Source organism: Pelobates fuscus, chromosome 3 (genome assembly GCF_036172605.1).
Source record: "Pelobates fuscus isolate aPelFus1 chromosome 3, aPelFus1.pri, whole genome shotgun sequence".
Lineage (NCBI taxonomy): Eukaryota > Metazoa > Chordata > Amphibia > Anura > Pelobatidae > Pelobates > Pelobates fuscus.
Window position 1 is genome coordinate 334298394 of NC_086319.1, and position 19229 is coordinate 334317622.

The window sequence follows — 19229 nt, forward strand, 5'->3', positions numbered from 1 at the left end:
TCGAGCGCATCTGAGAGGAGATGGTGATGTAACCAAGGGAAATCGGATGGCAGATAGTGCAGCTAAGCGTGCTGCTGAATCAGGAAGACAGGAGTATGTGGGGCATATAGCTGCTCTTATACCAACTCCACTGTCCCAATGGACTCCAGTTTATACAGCTCAGGAAGAGGAGTGGTTAAAGACTGAACCGGGAAAGTATTTGGAGAACAAGTGGTATCAGCTAGAAGATGGAAGAATAGTCATACCAGCATCACTAGCGGTAGAAATTGTCCAAAATTATCACAACGGGACACATTCTGGGAGAGACAGTACTGAAGAATCTCTCAGGAAACATTTCTACATACCAAGATTGTCCAACTTGACTCAGGCCATTGTACGCAGATGTGTAACGTGTGCTAAGAATAATGCAAGACAAGGACCAGTAAAGCCACCAGGAGTCCAGTTTATGGGGGGACTCCCCATGTCCGATCTACAAATAGACTTTACAGTAATGCCTAAATCGGGTGGACATCGTTACCTGTTGGTAATTGTGTGCACCTATTCAGGCTGGGTAGAAGCATGTCCTACTCGTACAGAGAAAGCAGGAGAAGTTGTAAGATTCCTGCTACGAGAAATAATACCCCGATATGGACTACCCTGTTCTATAGGATCGGACAATGGTCCAGCTTTTGTTCATCAGTGCCTACAACAACTGACTCATATGCTTGGTATAAAGTGGAGGCTTCATACTGCATATAGACCCCAGAGTTCTGGTAAGGTAGAGAGAATGAATAGAACTATAAAGAACCAGTTGGCTAAAATGTGTCAGGAAACCCAACTTAAGTGGAACGTTCTCTTACCCATAGCTTTATTGCGAATCCGCAGTACCCCTACCAGAAGGATGGGCCTCTCTCCTTTTGAAATCATGTATGGGCGACCACCTCCCGTACTTGGTAACTTAAGGGGGGACTTGAGTCAGTTGGGAGAAGGAATTACCCGGCAGCAGGTTGTAGAGTTGGGTAAGACTATGGAGGAGGTACAGAAATGGGTACAAGATAGATTACCTGTGAATATTTATCCCCCTGTTCATAGTTATCATCCAGGAGACCAAGTGTGGATTAAAGAGTGGAATAATGTACCGTTAGGGCCCAAGTGGAGAGGTCCTTATGTTGTTCTTTTGTCTACCCCTACAGCGATAAAAGTAGCCGAAGTAACTCCGTGGATACATCACTCCAGGGTTAAACCAGCAGCAGTCGATTCTTGGCAAATTACAGCAGATCCAGAGAATCCCTGCAAGATCCGGTTGAAACGCACTACTCAGTCGGAGTAACGAGGAATTATTGTGGATTACAAATTTTATTGTTACAGGTGTGAGTGAGAAGGCCATAATAAAGCCTGTCCGCTTACCAACACATAGTGTATAAGCCAGGAAAGTCTCGAAGGGACACCTGTGAAGACGAGCAGAACTCCATTCCCTGCAGCCCTCACATCCTGGAAGCTGAGGTTCCATCGCACGGACGAAGACTGAGGATGACGGCGAAAGATGTGCTTTTGATTGTGTTTATTTATATGTGTTTTTATATTCAGGAAGGTAGAGGTACCGACACTCCTAGCTGTGAGGTATGCATTAAGACTACGAGAACAGGTAACCATATTTCCCAAACCCTAATTTGGCATTCACAATACGAATGTAAAGGAGAGGTATCAAGATGTAGATACCTAAATATAGACTATAGTGTGTGCCATTTAGGAGTAGGAGAACCTAAGTGCTTCAGTCCAGAGTATCAACCTCGTACAATTTGGTTGACTCTCAGGAATGGAGATCCTCAGGGGACCCTAATTAATAAGACGGTGTTAGAATCCGTACATTCTTCGGGTGTTCTGCTATTTGATGCATGTAAGGCGATATCAAGTGGTAGAAAATGTGGAATGTATGTGGGGATCTTAGATGGGAGAGGACGTATGGGTCTAATGATAAATATATTTGTCCCAGTAGTAAAAATAAATATGTGAGTCCTAGATGCCCAAATAAAGACTATAACTTTTGTCCATATTGGTCTTGTGTGGGGTGGGCGACTTGGGGACAGACAGTAGATAAAGACATGATAGTGACTAAGTTGCCGACTAGCCCTTATTGTAAGTCTATGGAATGCAACCCAGTCCATATACTTATTAATAACCCCGACAAGTTCCTAGATAAGTATGGAAATTTATTTGGGTTTCAGATATACGGGACGGGTTTAGATCCTGGGACATTATTGTTTATAGGAATAGAGACTGATACGGTATCCTCCCAGACTCATCAAGTATACCATTCCTTTTATGAAGAGATGAGTATAGATAATAAGATCCCCCATAACGCTAAAAACCTGTTCATTGACCTAGCTGAAAGTATTGCCGGTAGTCTTAATGTTACCAACTGCTATGTGTGTGGAGGTACTAACATGGGAGACCAATGGCCTTGGGAAGCAAAGGAGGTAATGTCCGGTTCTGAGGCAGTTGACCAACTAATATCTACACAAGCCGATTATCATTTGAGTGTTAGAGGTAAATCTGAGTGGAGATTAAAGACCTCCATCATAGGTTATGTTTGCATAGCAAGGAAAGGAATAATGTATAATACTTCTGTAGGAGAATTAACTTGTCTAGGGCAAAAAGCTTATGATGATGATACTAAAAATACAACTTGGTGGTCGGCTTCAAATGTCTCAGAACCATCTAACCCGTTTGCTAGATATGCCAGTTTAAAGGATGTGTGGTTTGATTTATCCATCACATCTACCTGGAGAGCCCCAGCAAATTTGTACTGGATCTGTGGTAAGAAAGCCTATTCGGAGTTGCCACAGGACTGGGAAGGGGCATGTGTGTTGGGTATGCTCAAACCATCCTTCTTCTTGTTACCGATTGAAACAGGTGAGACTTTAGGTGTTAAAGTGTATGATGTGAATCATAGGAAGAAAAGGGGACCCTTAGAGATAGGCACCTGGGAAGATAATGAATGGCCTCCCCAGCGTATCATAGATTATTATGGGCCAGCCACGTGGGCAGAAGATGGTACCTTTGGTTATAGAACCCCAATTTATATGCTCAACCGTATTATAAGATTACAGGCGGTGGTTGAGATTATTACTAATGAGACCTCACAAGCACTCAATCTTCTAGCGAAGCATAATACCAGGATGAGGACAGCAGTGTACCAAAATAGATTAGCCTTGGATTACCTTTTGGCAGTAGAGGGAGGTGTATGTGGGAAGTTTAACCTGAGCAATTGCTGTCTTCAAATAGATGACGAAGGGCAAGCAATAGCTGAGCTTACTAGCCATATGGTTAAACTAGTGCATGTGCCTACTCAGGTATGGAAAGGGTACAATCCAAGTAGTTGGTTTGGTAGCTGGTATGAGTGGTTTGGAGGGCTTAAGGCAGTGGTAGGTGGAGTCCTACTGATTTTACTGTTGTGTCTACTCCTACCGTGTCTTATACCCTTAGTAGTTAGGTCTGTGCAAAGCCTGATAGGAAGTATAGCAGAGAGGAAGGCTGCTGCACAGATAATGGCGATATATAAGTATAAGGCTCTAGATCAAGGAGAACCAATGCAGGAAGATGAGTGTTAAAAGATTCACATCATAAGATAAGTCTGGTCTGGTTCATGGTAACCTGAGGTATATGCAAACCAAGGTTAAGTGATGCCTCAAGTAATTGTGAAATATCAGAGGCATCAAAGGGGGGAATGTGATGTAATTCCAGTAAAATACAAGTTTAGCAGGCTAAGATTGCCACAAGGCATATGTATGTATATGTGTTTGTAGTATCAGTTAGTTAATTACACGTAGCTAAGATACTGTTATCACTGTACTGACCAGGTGCAGGAATGTAAGAACTGGAATTACGCGTCCCTCTCCTTTGTATCAGATGAGCCACGTGGTTAGACCGGATGGATGAGTTTAGACTCTATTTATTAAATAGGTTAAGGGTATGTGTGGGTGTAGTTAATTGTGGGAGGAGCTACAGTGCTATATAAGGAATGTACTCTATGTATTCAGTACTCAGACTTTGCTGTATTTTGGTGACGCTAGTCCCTCTGAGTCCCGATCGGTGATCCAATAAAGAATCTCTTCCTTCCTGAAGAAACCTGTGTCCATCTCTCTGTGCTTGGCTTCCGTCAGTTTCTCCGGTATCACTTACAACACACTTTATCCATGTTTGCACCACACAACCCCCTCACCATGCTGCACAATCCTTTTCCATCACCCCTCCTCCTGTTACCTGTAACACACAGGACCCTTTTGCCCCTTTTGGTTCCCTGCAACACATTCCCTCTAATGTAAGCCAGTGCCACACATTCCTTTTCTTCTCCTAATAATAACTTCCACAATTACAAATCTTATAACTGCACAGTTGTAAAGTGGCAGGCAATGTGAACTTATTACATACAGTGTATCTGGCGTTAGGGTATGACATCACTGCAACACCTAATGCTATGTTTAGGGAATCAATCACATTCCCAGCATCATCGTATGAAGGCAAGCATGAGAGATTTCAGCTGTGCATGTCTAGCATTCAACACACAGGTAACTAAGTTAATGTAATATGTCTTTACCGTAGTGGCTTAAAATGGGCATATTTAACACAGCAAGTGCTTTTGAATCTTTTATACAAGTTTTCGAGTTATTACTACAACCTCCTCATTCACTGCTGATGAAAGGTACATTAGACCATTACTTTATTCCCTATGGATGTATTTTGCCATTATCTATATTGCTGATGCTGTGTCCTACATGTTCCCTCCACAAGAGTAACAGCTGGGATATATTATTTCAATCACTAATACAGGAATTGTATTTAATGGATTGTATGATCAATTACACACCATCAGCAAGTTATTTATTTATATACTTGGAAAGTAGTTGACTTACGTAATCAGTGTGTCTGTGTGCTTGTAATATTTTCCAGATTCATATCAGATCATATCCTGCTACACCTAAATCATAGCACTTTAGTAGAGCTATAGTAAAACATATTAATAATAAAAAAAAACTACAACTCCCATAATGCTTTGTGGACTTGTAGTTTTGCAACACCAGCGGATTGACGTTTTGGAATTCCTGTCCTATTTCATTAACCTCCTTTACTGCCACCCAATACAATAGATAGAATACAAGCCCCCTCCACCTATACAGTGCAACTATTCTATCTCCAGCCCTGGTTGCCATCTGGTACCTCTCCTATAGCACCCTAAGCCCCAACGCCACCTGTCACTTCCTATCTACTGTACAATCTACAGTTTGTGAATGGGCCACATTATGCTTGGAAGCATTTACATTTGTATCAGTTAGCAGGCCTTACCTTCATATTGCAAGCTATAATGAATATTATCCTATACACCATTGACTGCAGTGACATATCTGTATACCACTCTTACCTTGTAGATAACTAGATAGCTGCTGCTAGCCTGACACCTGTTGGCTACCCCTTTTTAACAACCAGTAAAGCAGTGTCTATCAAGTTGCTGCCTTTAAGGGACAGTCCAGGCTGAACCTGATCCTTTCTTCTTATAAAACATTAAATTACGCACAAGTTAGAAGTTCCAGCATTTGCTGTAAATCTCAATGCCGTACAGCTACTGCAATGAGAGCTCACTAAAGAAGGAATTGACTGATGCGCACTTAAAATTCTTTAGCTCCGTTGAACTTTTTAAATAAGCGGAGCTTTACGAGTATATCAAGAATTTCAGGGACAATTTTCCATGCTCTACCTTACAAAAGCAAACCGATGAACTGCAACTCCCAGAAATCACAGCTTCATGTGCTGTAGTATTTTACAGCATTCATCTAAATGGCAGGCTGAGAGGGGCAGAATTACCACTGCAACATATGTGATAGAAGTTAGTGTTCAAACCGAAGTGTAATTTTAACAGTATGGGGGGGAGAGGTTGTACCTCTATAGGTTCTGCATTATAACAATAAAAATATAACAATAAAAATTATAACAATAAAAAATATAACTCAGTCTATCTCCTGTTGCTGTAAATAGCTGCAGCCGGCTATGTTATATTGGGGGAATTAGTATCGAAGGAGATTATTGAACCCAACGTTCAGGGATTTGGAATATCAGACTGTCTGCAGGATGGCAATAGCAGCAGCAGCTATTTACAGCAACAGGAGATAGACTGAGTTATATTTTCTTCAGCCAGCTTGATAGCTTACCAGGGCGTTCCAGTGCTAGGCTGCATTGCAAGTAGCTACTCCTTTCAGCCAGTTAGCAAGTTTATTTATTCCAATTAGTGATAGGCTGCCTTGAAGCAGCAGTGTGTAGGGAATATATCTATGAGTTAGACCTTTTGACTCTATCATTAATATGCATTAGCAGTATATTTCCTTTAGTGGCCTCTGTTTTTGGGAGAGACTAGTGAGGTTGGCGGGTGCCATTCTCAGTGCCGGCCTTAGGGCTTTAGGCGCCCTGTGCGAAAAATCTTCACCGCGCCCCTTCCTGGTCATAAAAAGTTTTTAGAATAGTGCAAATTTGCAACTTTCCCAGGGAAAGCACTGGATTGGCTAAAGTTGGCAAAGAGGTGGGGCCAAAAGCAGTTTGGGCCAATCTGTACCTCCTCATAGAGATGCATTGACTCAATGCATCTCTATTAGAAAATGTCAGCGTCTCCATGCAGAGCATGGAGACACTAAACGGCAGTGCTGCCTACTGTGCAGCACTGCCCCAGGAAGCACCTCCAGTGGCCACTTGGAGGTGTCCCTAGGGGGCAATGTAAATGGCAGTGTTTGCATGAAAATGCCTGAAGTAAATGATTATACTCACCAGAACAACTACATTAAAGCTGTAGTTGTTCTGCTCAGGGGCGTATTAGCCGCGAGGCAAACAAGGCATTTGCCTTGGGCGGCATTTTCCAGAGGGCGGCAAAAAAAGCCGCCCCCAAATGCCCAAGGCAAATGTCTTGTTAGCCTTGCGGCTAACAGACATGCCTGGCTGCTGGGCGATCGGGCGGCACTGCCTGGCGGGCGGGCGGGCGGCTGGCGAGGGAGCACTTCCCCTGAGCTGTCTGCTCAGCTCCCTCGCCAGCCGCAGAGTGAGGCTGGGAGGCGGAGCCGGAATATGACGTCATATTCCGGCTCCCAGCCTCACTCTGAGGCTGGCGAGGGAGCTGAGCAGACAGCTCAGGGGAAGTGCTCCCTCGCCGGCCGCCCGCCCGCCCGCCCGCCAGGCAGTGCCGCCCGATCGCCCAGCAGCCACTGGACCACCAGGGAGGAAGAGCCACCCCCCTCCCCAGCATTCCCAAAGGTAAGGAGGCTGGGGGGGGGGGGGTGTTAAATAAAAAAAAAAGTGTTAAAAATAAATAAAAATAAAATGTGTTAAAAATAAATAAAAAAAAGTCTTAAAAATAAATAAAAAAAATGTCTTCAAAAAAATTAAAAAAAATGTCTTAAAAAAAATAAAAAAAAATGTCTTAAAAAAAATAAAAAAAAATGTGTTAATGTGGGTGGGTGAGTGTGTGTGTCTGTGAGTGTGTGTGTCTGTGAGTGTGTGTGTCTGTCAGTGTGTGTGTGTCAGTGTGTGTCAGTGTTTCTGTCTGTGTCTGTTAGTGTGTGTGTGTCTGTGTCTGTTAGTGTTTGTATCTGTGTCTGTTAGTGTGTGTGTCTGTTAGTGTGTGTGTCTGTTAGTGTGTGTGTCTGTTAGTGTGTGTGTCTGTTAATGTGTGTGTCTGTTAGTGTGTGTTTGCCTGTGAGTGTGTGTGTATGTTAGTGAGTGTGTGTGTCTGCTAGTTTGTGTCTGCTAGTGAGTGAGTTTGTCTGTTACTGAGTGTGAGTGTGTCTGTTAGTGTGTGTGAGTGTGTCTGTTAGTGTGTGTGTGTGTTTCTGTTAGCTAGTGTATGCGTATCTGTCAGTGAATGTGTGTGTGTGTATTTAGAATGCGGGCGGGGGGAAAGGTTGGGTGGGGGTGGCGCAGGGGGAGGGGGGGCGCCTGAGTTTTGTCCTGCCTAGGGCAGCACAAAACCAGGATACACCACTGGTTCTGCTGACTATAGTGTCCCATTAAAGGAACTGGCTGTTTATTGTTTCTAACAATTTAGTAGATGTGCCCCCAAAGGAAAATATGTGCATGCAATTCTTTGTGCATGTTTTCTTTGTGGATGTGTGAAATCTGTTTGCAATAGCTGCAGATCTAGATTGATTTACCCTGCTTTGGGACACTTCCCAAAGCAGGGCAATGTAGGTGCTGGTGCTAGTTTGTAGGTTCTTGTTCAAAACACCTTAGACTTGCAATATGTAGTTCTTCTGTAAAAGCAGACATGTGCATTGAGCATCTGCCCATTAAAAAAAAAATAAAAAAAAATACACACACACTACATTAACCTGGACATTCACTGACAGTATGCACACTCTCTGATACACATTGACTTGAGTCCTTCACATACAAGAATATTGCACAAACTACCCCATATTAGGCTTCTCCCTCTTCCATAAACTTCACCTCTCTCCCTCTACCAAACCTCTTTTTTTTTTCTCCCACACTCCTAGAAAGGTTTATCCTTCTAACCCCACTTGTCCATTTTTCTCTTACTCCACCTCCTGTCCCTTTGGTCTTACCATGCTGTGCCTGCTGTCTGTCCCTGCCTTCCCACACTGCTTGTTCTGTGTGAGGAGGGGGCGGGGCTAAGGTGTCACACTGAGTACAGGGAGTGGAAGTGCTGCTCGGTCAGCATTGAATGAGTGAGTGTGGGTCCCTGCTGCCTGCCTGCTTACCATGCAGTAAGTACTGCTTAGTTAAATTCGGTGGGCTGGCTGGGGAGATCTGATCTCCCCAGCCAGCTCATGAATGCTGCAGACATTGAATTGTGTCTGCTGCCAGGGCGCCCCTGTTGCCATGGCGCCCTGTGCGACCGCACAGCTTGCACACCCCTAAGGCCGGCCCTGGCCATTCTATATATGGTTCACTCTGCTATACCAATCTCCTCACTCACATCTCCAATCTATACCTATGCACTTGCTTCTGTTTTTGATATACTGCGATATTTCCTCCACTGCTCTACTCATTAAGTGTATTACTATTTGTCTGCTATCATAATTATCTCCAGGATACTATTTTCAATATAAGGAGACTTATGGATATCAGAAATAGTACCCACTAGCCTATATTGTGTATACATATATATGCATAGATGTCGCTATTACGTTTTTTATTGATAAAACAGCGCCCTATGTATTATCACTCGACTTAAGCAAAGAGTGATATTATTGGTATACACTCTCCTTCAGTTTACTTCAGACTCGTGTTTCTATGTGCATAGTTAGATGAATACTGCACGATAGATCTAGTACTGATGTATTTATTATAATCAAAAAATACACTGGAGTCTATGTAACAGGTCTAGTCCCACCTCTATAGCCGAGTTACCTAAAAAGTCCTACAGACTGTGAGTATCTAAGTCTAGAGGAATGTGGGCTACGCGATATCTGATTTAGTCTATACTGTACTATATACTGTACTTTGTACTTTAACTTCATCTTTGATACCGTTGCCACTTTCACTACCTCTAGACGATACCCACATTGCATCTACCCAGCTTTTAATTCACTTGAATTTTCACGAGTGTGTCACTGTTATTTACACTTTGTTTTGTTTTGCCCGTTAGCGGCTTAATAAAGGTTATACCATATAATTATTTTCAATACCCTAGAGATATCTTCTGGTGGGATGGGTGTCCAATTTTTCCATCTCTAGTGGAACAACCATTTCACTCTAGTCTTTTCTTTTGCTTTAAATATTGTATGGGGTTCATGCCCTTCTGATATCTCTGTAACCCTTTAGGAATTTTGATGTGGACCTGGTCCACCTCTAATATTTCCTCTCTTGTTTCTTGATTTAACAAATGTATGCAATAGATCATGCATGGCCCAAAGATTTTATAACTGCTGTTCAATTTTGTAAGAATAATGCAAAAAGTGGATGACTTGAAAACAGTGTTTTATGGAAATCAGAGGGACTGTCTGTGCCTGAAAACTCCCTGCATCATAACCACTGCTATAACCTGTGCGTTAGAGTATACTATTCCTTTTTTAACTATAAATTAACATGCTGTTCTTTAAGAGCTACAAATGTTCCTATAAAAATTAATTTTGGCTAAATTTACATAATAATTCAAAACAAAAAGTACATTATAGCAATGGATATAAGCATTAGAGTATTTGGATGGTGACCAGAACAGCCTTTTCTCCTGCTAATTTATCAGATGGGAAACATTTAGTATTTTCTTACATCATAATAGAAAACACATGTCCTTTTCAATGCACTAAAGATCAGTACAAACCAGCAAGCCTCACCAATAAACTTCATAAATAAACCCAGGGCCCACAGAGCATGCATAGCAGCGCATGCCCCCTACACAGATGAAAAACATATTTATTTATTTTGTAAGTAGGACCAGTTTAACTCTTTTTTGACAGGGAAACAAATTAGAAATATGCTATTAGCTTGGCAGCCCATTCTTCAATTGTAATTTACCATTAAAATGCATTTTACAGAACACCTAAATTTAACCCACCCCCGTGTCAAATGGGTCTGACACTGGAGAAAGCAATCCCGCCTTAGTAAAGAACTTACTATGGGCGGTTATGATATTGATGTGTCATTTCCACTGAGGACCTTCTGAAATAGCATAGGGACTGTATATGGGTCACGACACAGGCATAAAAGTGGCACTATAAGCATCCAGACAGCCTCATCGCAATGAAGTGGTCTGTGTGTGCTAATGCCCCTGGCGTTTTATTTATTTATTTATAAAACATTTTACCAGGATGGATACATTGAGATTTCTCTTGTTTTCAAGCTTGTCGTGTGTCTACAAAACATTGCTTTGTTACAATAGCATACATTATTACAAAAAAACAATATACAAACTATATATATATATATATATATATATATATATATATACAGGGAGTGCAGAATTATTAGGCAAATGAGTATTTTGGCCACATCATCCTCTTTATGCATGTTGTCTTACTCCAAGCTGTATAGGCTCGAAAGCCTACTACCAATTAAGCATATTAGGTGATGTGCAGCTCTGTAATGAGAAGGGGTGTGGTCTAATGACATCAACACCCTATATCAGGTGTGCATAATTATTAGGCAACTTCCTTTCCTTTGGCAAAATGGGTCAAAAGAAGGACTTGACAGGCTCAGAAAAGTCAAAAATAGTGAGATATCTTGCAGAGGGATGCAGCACTCTTAAAATTGCAAAGCTTCTGAAGCGTGATCATCGAACAATCAAGCGTTTCATTCAAAATAGTCAACAGGGTCGCAAGAAGCGTGTGGAGAAACCAAGGCGCAAAATAACTGCCCATGAACTGAGAAAAGTCAAGCGTGCAGCTGCCAAGATGCCACTTGCCACCAGTTTGGTTTGCAACATCCCTGGAGTGCCCAAAAGCACCAGGTGTGCAATACTCAGAGACATGGCCAAGGTAAGAAAGGCTGAAAGACGACCACCACTGAACAAGACACACAAGCTGAAACGTCAAGACTGGGCCAAGAAATATCTCAAGACTGATTTTTCTAAGGTTTTATGGACTGATGAAATGAGAGTGAGTCTTGATGGGCCAGATGGATGGATTGGTAAAGGGCAGAGAGCTCCAGTCCGACTCAGACGCCAGCAAGGTGGAGGTGGAGTACTGGTTTGGGCTGGTATCATCAAAGATGAGCTTGTGGGGCCTTTGCGGGTTGAGGATGGAGTCAAGCTCAACTCCCAGTCCTACTGCCAGTTTCTGGAAGACACCTTCTTCTGCATCCTTCAAGAAAAACATGATTTTCATGCAGGGCAATGCTCCATCACACGCGTCCAAGTACTCCACAGCGTGGCTGGCAAGAAAGGGTATAAAAGAAGAAAATCTAATGACATGGCCTCCTTGTTCACCTGATCTGAACCCCATTGAGAACCTGTGGTCCATCATCAAATGTGAGATTTACAAGGAGGGAAAACAGTACACCTCTCTGAACAGTGTCTGGGAGGCTGTGGTTGCTGCTGCACGCAATGTTGATGGTGAACAGATCAAAACACTGACAGAATCCATGGATGGCAGGCTTTTGAGTGTCCTTGCAAAGAAAGGTGGCTATATTGGTCACTGATTTGTTTTTGTTATGTTTTTGAATGTCAGAAATGTATATTTGTGAATGTTGAGATGTTATATTGGTTTCACTGGTAAAAATAAATAATTGAAATGGGTATATATTTGTTTTTTGTTAAGTTGCCTAATAATTATGCACAGTAATAGTCACCTGCACACACAGATATCCCCCTAAAATAGCTATAACTAAAAACAAACTAAAAACTACTTCCAAAAATATTCAGCTTTGATATTAATGAGTTTTTGGGGTTCATTGAGAACATGGTTGTTGTTCAATAATAAAATTAATCCTCAAAAATACAACTTGCCTAATAATTCTGCACTCCCTGTATACATACATACATACATACATAGACACATATAAATGTAACACATAATAGGTAATAATATATTCAACCATGACAGGTGCATTCTGTATTGAGGTACGTTGCCATAGATCCTTTAAAAGATTTTAGATTGAATGAAGAGTTGACTGTGTCCCTGAGGTTATTCCATAATTGCGATGCTCTGTAGGAAAATGAGGATCGAGCCACTTTATTTTTGTATTGCGGAATAGCTCGGGAGAGCATTCTACTCAGGTAGGAAAAAAAAAAAAGCACAAGGCTGGAAAGATGAAGAGTGCAGCAGGATTCCAATGATAGCCAGTTTAGCTCTTTTAACATGTCACAGTGGTGGGTAAAATAAGTACCGTATATACTCGAGTATAAGCCGAGTTTTTCAGCCCATTTTTTGGGCTGAAAAACCCCAACTCGGCTTATACTCGAGTCAAGGTCTGTATTATGGCAATTTGCATTGCCATAATACAGACTGGGGGGAGAGGGGGGCTGGCAGAGCTGTAACTTACCTGTCCTGCAGCTCCTGTCAGCTCTCTCCTCCTCTGCGCCGTCCGGTCAGCACCTCGGTCAGCTCCCAGTGTAAATCTCGCGAGAGCCGCGGCTCTCGCGAGATTTACACTGGGAGCTGACAGAAGAGCAGAACGGACGGCGCAGAGGAGGAGAGAGCTGACAGGAGCTGCAGGACAGGTAAGTTACAGCTCTGCCAGCCCCCCTCTCCCCCCCACTGAACTGCCACTGGACCACCAGGGAAGGAGAGCCCCCCTCCCTGCCATATATCAAGCAGGGAGGGGGGACGAAAAAAAAATATATATAAATAAAATAAGAAATAATAATAAAAAAATAATAATAATAAAAAAAAATTAATAATAACAAAAAAAAGGGGTATAAGGACCACTATGGGAGGGGGGGGTATAAGGACCACTATGGGAGGGAGGGGGTGGGTTAAGGACCACTATGGGAGGGAGGGGGGTATAAGGACCGCTATGGGAGGGAGGGGGGGTATAAGGACCACTATGGGAGGGAGGGGGGGATAAGGACCACTATGGGAGGGAGGGGGGGGATAAGGACCACTATGGGAGGGAGGGGGGTATAAGGACCACTATGGGAGGGAGGGGGGGATAAGGACCACTATGGGAGGGAGGGGGGGGATAAGGACCACTATGGGAGGGAGGGGGTATAAGGACCGCTATGGGAGGGAGGGGGGTATAAGGACCACTATGGGAGGGAGGGGGGGATAAGGACCACTATGGGAGGGAGGGGGGGATAAGGACCACTATTGGAGGGAGGGGGGTATAAGGACCACTATGGGAGGGAGGGGGGGGGATAAGGACCACTATGGGAGGGAGGGGGGTATAAGGACCACTATGGGAGGGAGGGGGGGTATAAGGACCACTATGGGACGGGGTGGGATAAGGACCACTATGGGAGGGAGGGGGGTATAAGGACCACTATGGGAGGGAGGGGGGGTATATGGACCACTATGGGAGGGATGGGGGGGATAAGGAACACTATGGGAGGGAGAAGGGGGATAAGGACCACTATGAGAGGGAGGGAGTGGGATAAGGACCACTATGGGAGGGGAGGGGGAAGTAAGGACCACTAGGGGAGGGGAGGGTAAGGACCACTAGGGGAGGGGTGAGTCAGGACCACTGGGGGGGGGTGAAGGAACACGGGGGTGGGGAGGTAAGGACCACTGAGGGAGGAGGAGGGGAAGTCAGGACATATGGGGGGGGGGAGGGAGCGGCAAATTTTTTTTTGCCTACGGCGGCAAATATCCTTGCACCGGCCCTGCACACACTGCATTCACACACTGCATTCATACACACACACACTGCATTCATGCACACACACACTGCATTCATGCACACACACACTGCACTCATACACACACTGCACTCATACACACACGCTGCACTCATACACACACACATACGCACACACTGCATTCATTATACACACACTGTAAATAAATATTCAATTAATATATTTTTTTTAGGATCTAATTTTATTTAGAAATTTACCAGTAGCTGCTGCATTTCCCACCCTAGTCTTATACTCGAGTCAATAAGTTTTCCCAGTTTTTTGGGATAAAATTAGGGGCCTCGGCTTATATTCGGGTCGGCTTATACTCGAGTATATACGGTAAGTTTTGCTCCCGCAATGTAAAACATGACCGTTTTAGAGATTATGTTTACATTGCAGGCAGGGGTCAAGTCCTGGGGAATAAAGTGTGGGAACTCACTCGAGTTCCACCCACACCCCACCACCAAAAAAAAAAAAAAAACTATGCATATATAAACACGTACACACACACTCAGGTGCACACATACACTTACAGACACACACGTACACTCACAGACACACAAAGACACACACAAACACAAACACAGGCACACACAAATTCACAGAGACACACATACACACACTCCCAGACACATACACACACACACATACATACACTCACAGACACACACACACACACACACAAATACACATAGATACACTCACAGACACAGACACACACACTCACTCCCAGACACATACACATACACTCACAGACACACACACTCACATACACACTCCCAGACACATACACATACACACACCAACACACACATACACTCCCAGACACACTCACTCACATACACACAACACACACACATATACACAAAAATTATTTTATAGATATATATTTTTTTTTAAATTAAAAATGTCCACCCATGTTCCAGCTGTATGTTCTTAGCTTCCAAATAATTTCCAAAAATGGAAACATTACAGATAATTGTCATTAAGCAAAGTTAACAGAATTTGCATTTCTAGAATTCATGGTGAACACCAAGATTTTCATGTAAAATTCTTGATCATTTTCCAGAAAAGTTTAATGAGTGCTTAGTATATGCAAACTCTCTTACTTTCTAAGAAAAAACCTGACGTGTGCAGTTCGCTCACCAGGGTTACGTCACTTATCAAAGTATTCAAATGGATCTCTCACAGTTATTGAATGTTAAATTATTATTATTATCCAGGTTTTATGTCACTGTTGTATTTATAAAGGGTAAGCATGCAAGTCAATGTTGTTAAACTAATGTTGTTAATATTTTTTAGTGTTAAACAGCTCCTGAGGAGTTTGTGCAATAAAAGTGAAAATAATGAAAAAAATAATGTCCACCCAGCCTCCCTACCTGGAGAGCTGGCGTGGACCTGTCCCTGGGGTCCAGTGGGGCTTCAGTGCGGCCGGCTCTTGTCTCTCGCTGTCAGCCGCGGCGAGGGAGATATGTCCTGTCTGCTCCCTCTCGCCGCGTGGGCTGTCTGCTGATGCCGGGAGCCGGAAATGACGTCATATTCCGGCTCCCGGCATCAGCAAACGGCGCGGCGAGAGGGAGCAGAGAGAACACAGCTCCCTCGCCGCGGCTGACAGCGAGAGACAAGAGCCGGCCGGGGGGGATCCTTCAGATGGCCATCAGGCCACCTCTTGGGCCCCCCATGACAGGGGCATTTGGGGGCGGCATTTTTTGCCGCCCCCTGAGTGCCTGCAGGACCACAAACGGGAACGGCGTTCCTGCTCTAAAAAAAGTGCAGGAACGCCGTTCCCACGCGTTCCTGCAGGACTCGAGCCCTGATTGCAGGGTTAAACACACCTCCAGTGACTGCTACCCTGGCAGCCACTAGATGGTGTTTCTTCGTCCAGAGAGGATTTTGACTCAAGTCTTGCCATTCACTATCTTCATTCATTGCTTCTCATACAAAATTCTACGAGAAGCCTGATTACATCAGCAGAGATAAACCGGGTTGCTATGGTTGGGAAGGCAGAATGACCTCCTCTGGTAGGTCTTTTTTTCTCTTCATTGTCAGTCAAATAAATGGCAAAGAATATATGTCAATTATAAGAAGTGGGAGGAACACTTATTTGTAAATAGTTTTTTCTCCCAAACTATACATTTGCTTGCAAAACTGCTGTGTGGTCAAATCATGACGTACAATAGACAAATCAATTTGCTTTGGGATTCGGAGTTCCGTCCATGGCATAAAATAAAAAATAAAAAAGATGTTTGATGGTTAGGGGGCAGCCACAAAGTGATTCTATTTTGACCAATAAAGGGAAAATTAGGAGGGAAAGTGAAGGATGGACTAATGTAGGTACCACTAACTTGAAGGGAGAGTGAAGGAGGAGGATCAGTATTAGGAGGAGGAAAGACAAGAAGTTCAATTTTAGAGAGATTGAGTTTCAGAAAGCGGGAGGACATCCAGTCAGAGATGGAAGAAAGGCAAGCAGTGACACGTTGCAGGACACTAGGGAAGAGGTCCGGGGAGGAGAGATATATCTGAGTGTCATCAGCGTACAGGTGGTAGTGGAATTCAAATGAAGTAATAAGTTTGCCTAGAGAGGCAGTATAAAGAGAAAATAGAAATACAAAGCCTTGGGGGACTCCAACAGAGACAAGACGAAGGGAGGAGGTATTATTAGAAGAGGAAGATGACCACGCCAGCAAGGGGCAGGTTCAGGTAAGTAGAACTTACCTTTACCTGTCCTCCTGGCCATCAGACCCCAAGCGGTGATGTCACCATCGGGGGTCTTTGCGACTTCTGCAAGATGGTGACAGTGCTTCTTTAACTTCATTATCTCATAAGGTGTGGTGTACAATTGATGCAAATATAACAACAGTAGGTTAACTAAGACACACAAAAGTTTGTGGTATTTCTTTAAATAAAAAAATACAATGACAAATACACTGATCTTTGCTACATGTTTATGTTGACTAGCATAGGTGAAAATATCACCCATCGTTATATTTTAATGCACATGACTGGTCAATATTACCTTTCTTCTCTCCAGTAAAAGGAACAGAGTCTTCTATGTCCTTATGCTCCATAGCTTCTTTCTGGAGATAAGCCAGAAGATGTTCTCGGTCAAAAGTCCCAGATGCCTCTTTAGTTGTTTGGTCCTTCTGTCGGAAACCAGCGGGTAACAGTGCATTCTAAAACACAGGAGGTAGGAGGTGTCAGATAGACATGTTGATGATGGCCGGTGTTTGCAATTTACTATACATTTATTAATTCTCAGGGGGATCAAAGGAGTGACGTATATACAACACGAAGAAGATTTTGCTGAATGCAATAAAAAATAATTTTATACAGGTTGTTGTTAGGACTACTAAACCTAATTACATAAGAAATTCTACATGTTATGTCAATGTGGTATACCTTGTTATTTCTTAGATTTAAAAAAAAAAAATTTAAAGAACAAAGTATATGGGGATTTTGTTTTCTTTTAAGAACCTGAGGAGTTGTGCAAATGTTAAAAAATAATACAAACAGATGAATAATATGTAAGTTACAAAGATATAACACACAGCTACATCTTAGATGACCATTTTGCAGAAAACAATGATCCCCCACCAATCTGCACAGTTTTCACGAGGTATGACTTGGGGCATCAGTCAGGACAGTCAACAGGACACGCCACACTGTTTTTTTCAGTCACCATAAGAACCTGGCAATATTTTGACATTAACAGGGTTGAGATGTTGCCAAGTCCTCATGGTCACTTAATAAACATCCAAATATAGTTATACAGTGCAGCAGAGCTTTATTTAATGTATTGCTTTTAGGTTTATTTGGGTAGGGATCCTGCTCAGAATGCTGGCTGGATGAGCGCCTGTCTACTTAATCAAACATAGCCAACAGGATACGTCTCACTGTCTGAAAGGTTACAACCAATAGGAAATACATAGAAACTAAGTAATAGGGATATAATGGTCAGCTTGGCTTTACACCAGAGGTATAGGGAGAAACAGTGAAAGAACTGGGAGATGCCAGCAATTTCTTATTGTTGTAGTTATTATGTTACTGAACACAAAAAAAACATTTTTGTTAATTTTGCTAATTGAAACCACATTTTTATTTTTCTGCTGACAAGAATACCTTACAAAATGTTCCACTGATACAATCGCCATAAACCAAGCCCACTGTTGTAATTGGGGGCAACACATTAAGGTGAGCTAACGTTACAAATTCAACCGATGAGATGAAAATTTCAGTACATTTTCTTCCTCTAAAGAGAGAACGTGTTTAATATCTAGCTGCATGGAAGCGGTCATTTGTTCCCAGTTAAGGTGACTTTGAAGTCAATAAGGAGTTTTTCTTTATTTTTATTGGCTTCTGTAGGGAGACCTGCTGCCAGGAGAGCGCATTGAGACAGCCAAGAAAATACAAAACCTAAGCCACATAATTAAGATCTCGTAAGTAACTTGACTGTTATTAATTAGTGCAAAGTCAGATTCATTAACTCTTTGCAGAGTGTATACCCTTATTTCCTTTGTGGTGTCAGCTAGACATGTTGATGATGGGCCGGTGTTTGCCACTTACTATACATTTATTAATTCTAACAGGGATAACAGGGATCAAGGGAGTGATGTATAGACAACATGAGGAAGATTTTGCTGAATGCAATAAAAACATTCTAAATAAAAATATTTATTTTATTTAGTTAGATATCCAATTTTCCATTTTTTTACAAAGACATTCATATAAAGCTTATACAATATATAAATTTGATTAGGATAAAATATATCCACATATTCTCATCTTTTGTATAGAATCCCAATATAGATTAACACTGATAGAGAGAATTCAATATCTAGAGACTGTTATAGAGATCAGAGGGGATGCATGCTTATATATGTGACTGTGCACTTATATTTGTGTATATGAGTTCATTTGCATGTATGTATATGTGTTCATGTGTTTATGTGTTTGCATATATATATATATATATATATATATA

At 42.5% G+C, this 19229-nt stretch overlaps 1 protein-coding gene across 2 annotated transcripts in view; it reads right to left on the reverse strand.

The window, feature by feature from the left end:
- LOC134603254 (tropomodulin-2-like) overlaps nucleotides 1-19229 on the reverse strand; it is an 81538-nt gene that overhangs the window by 32818 nt on the left and 29491 nt on the right. For both annotated transcript variants that reach the window (XM_063449045.1, XM_063449044.1), the window contains exon 3: nucleotides 17265-17421. In XM_063449045.1, coding sequence (XP_063305115.1) covers nucleotides 17265-17421 — 157 coding nt within the window. The remainder of the gene's footprint in view (nucleotides 1-17264; nucleotides 17422-19229) is intronic.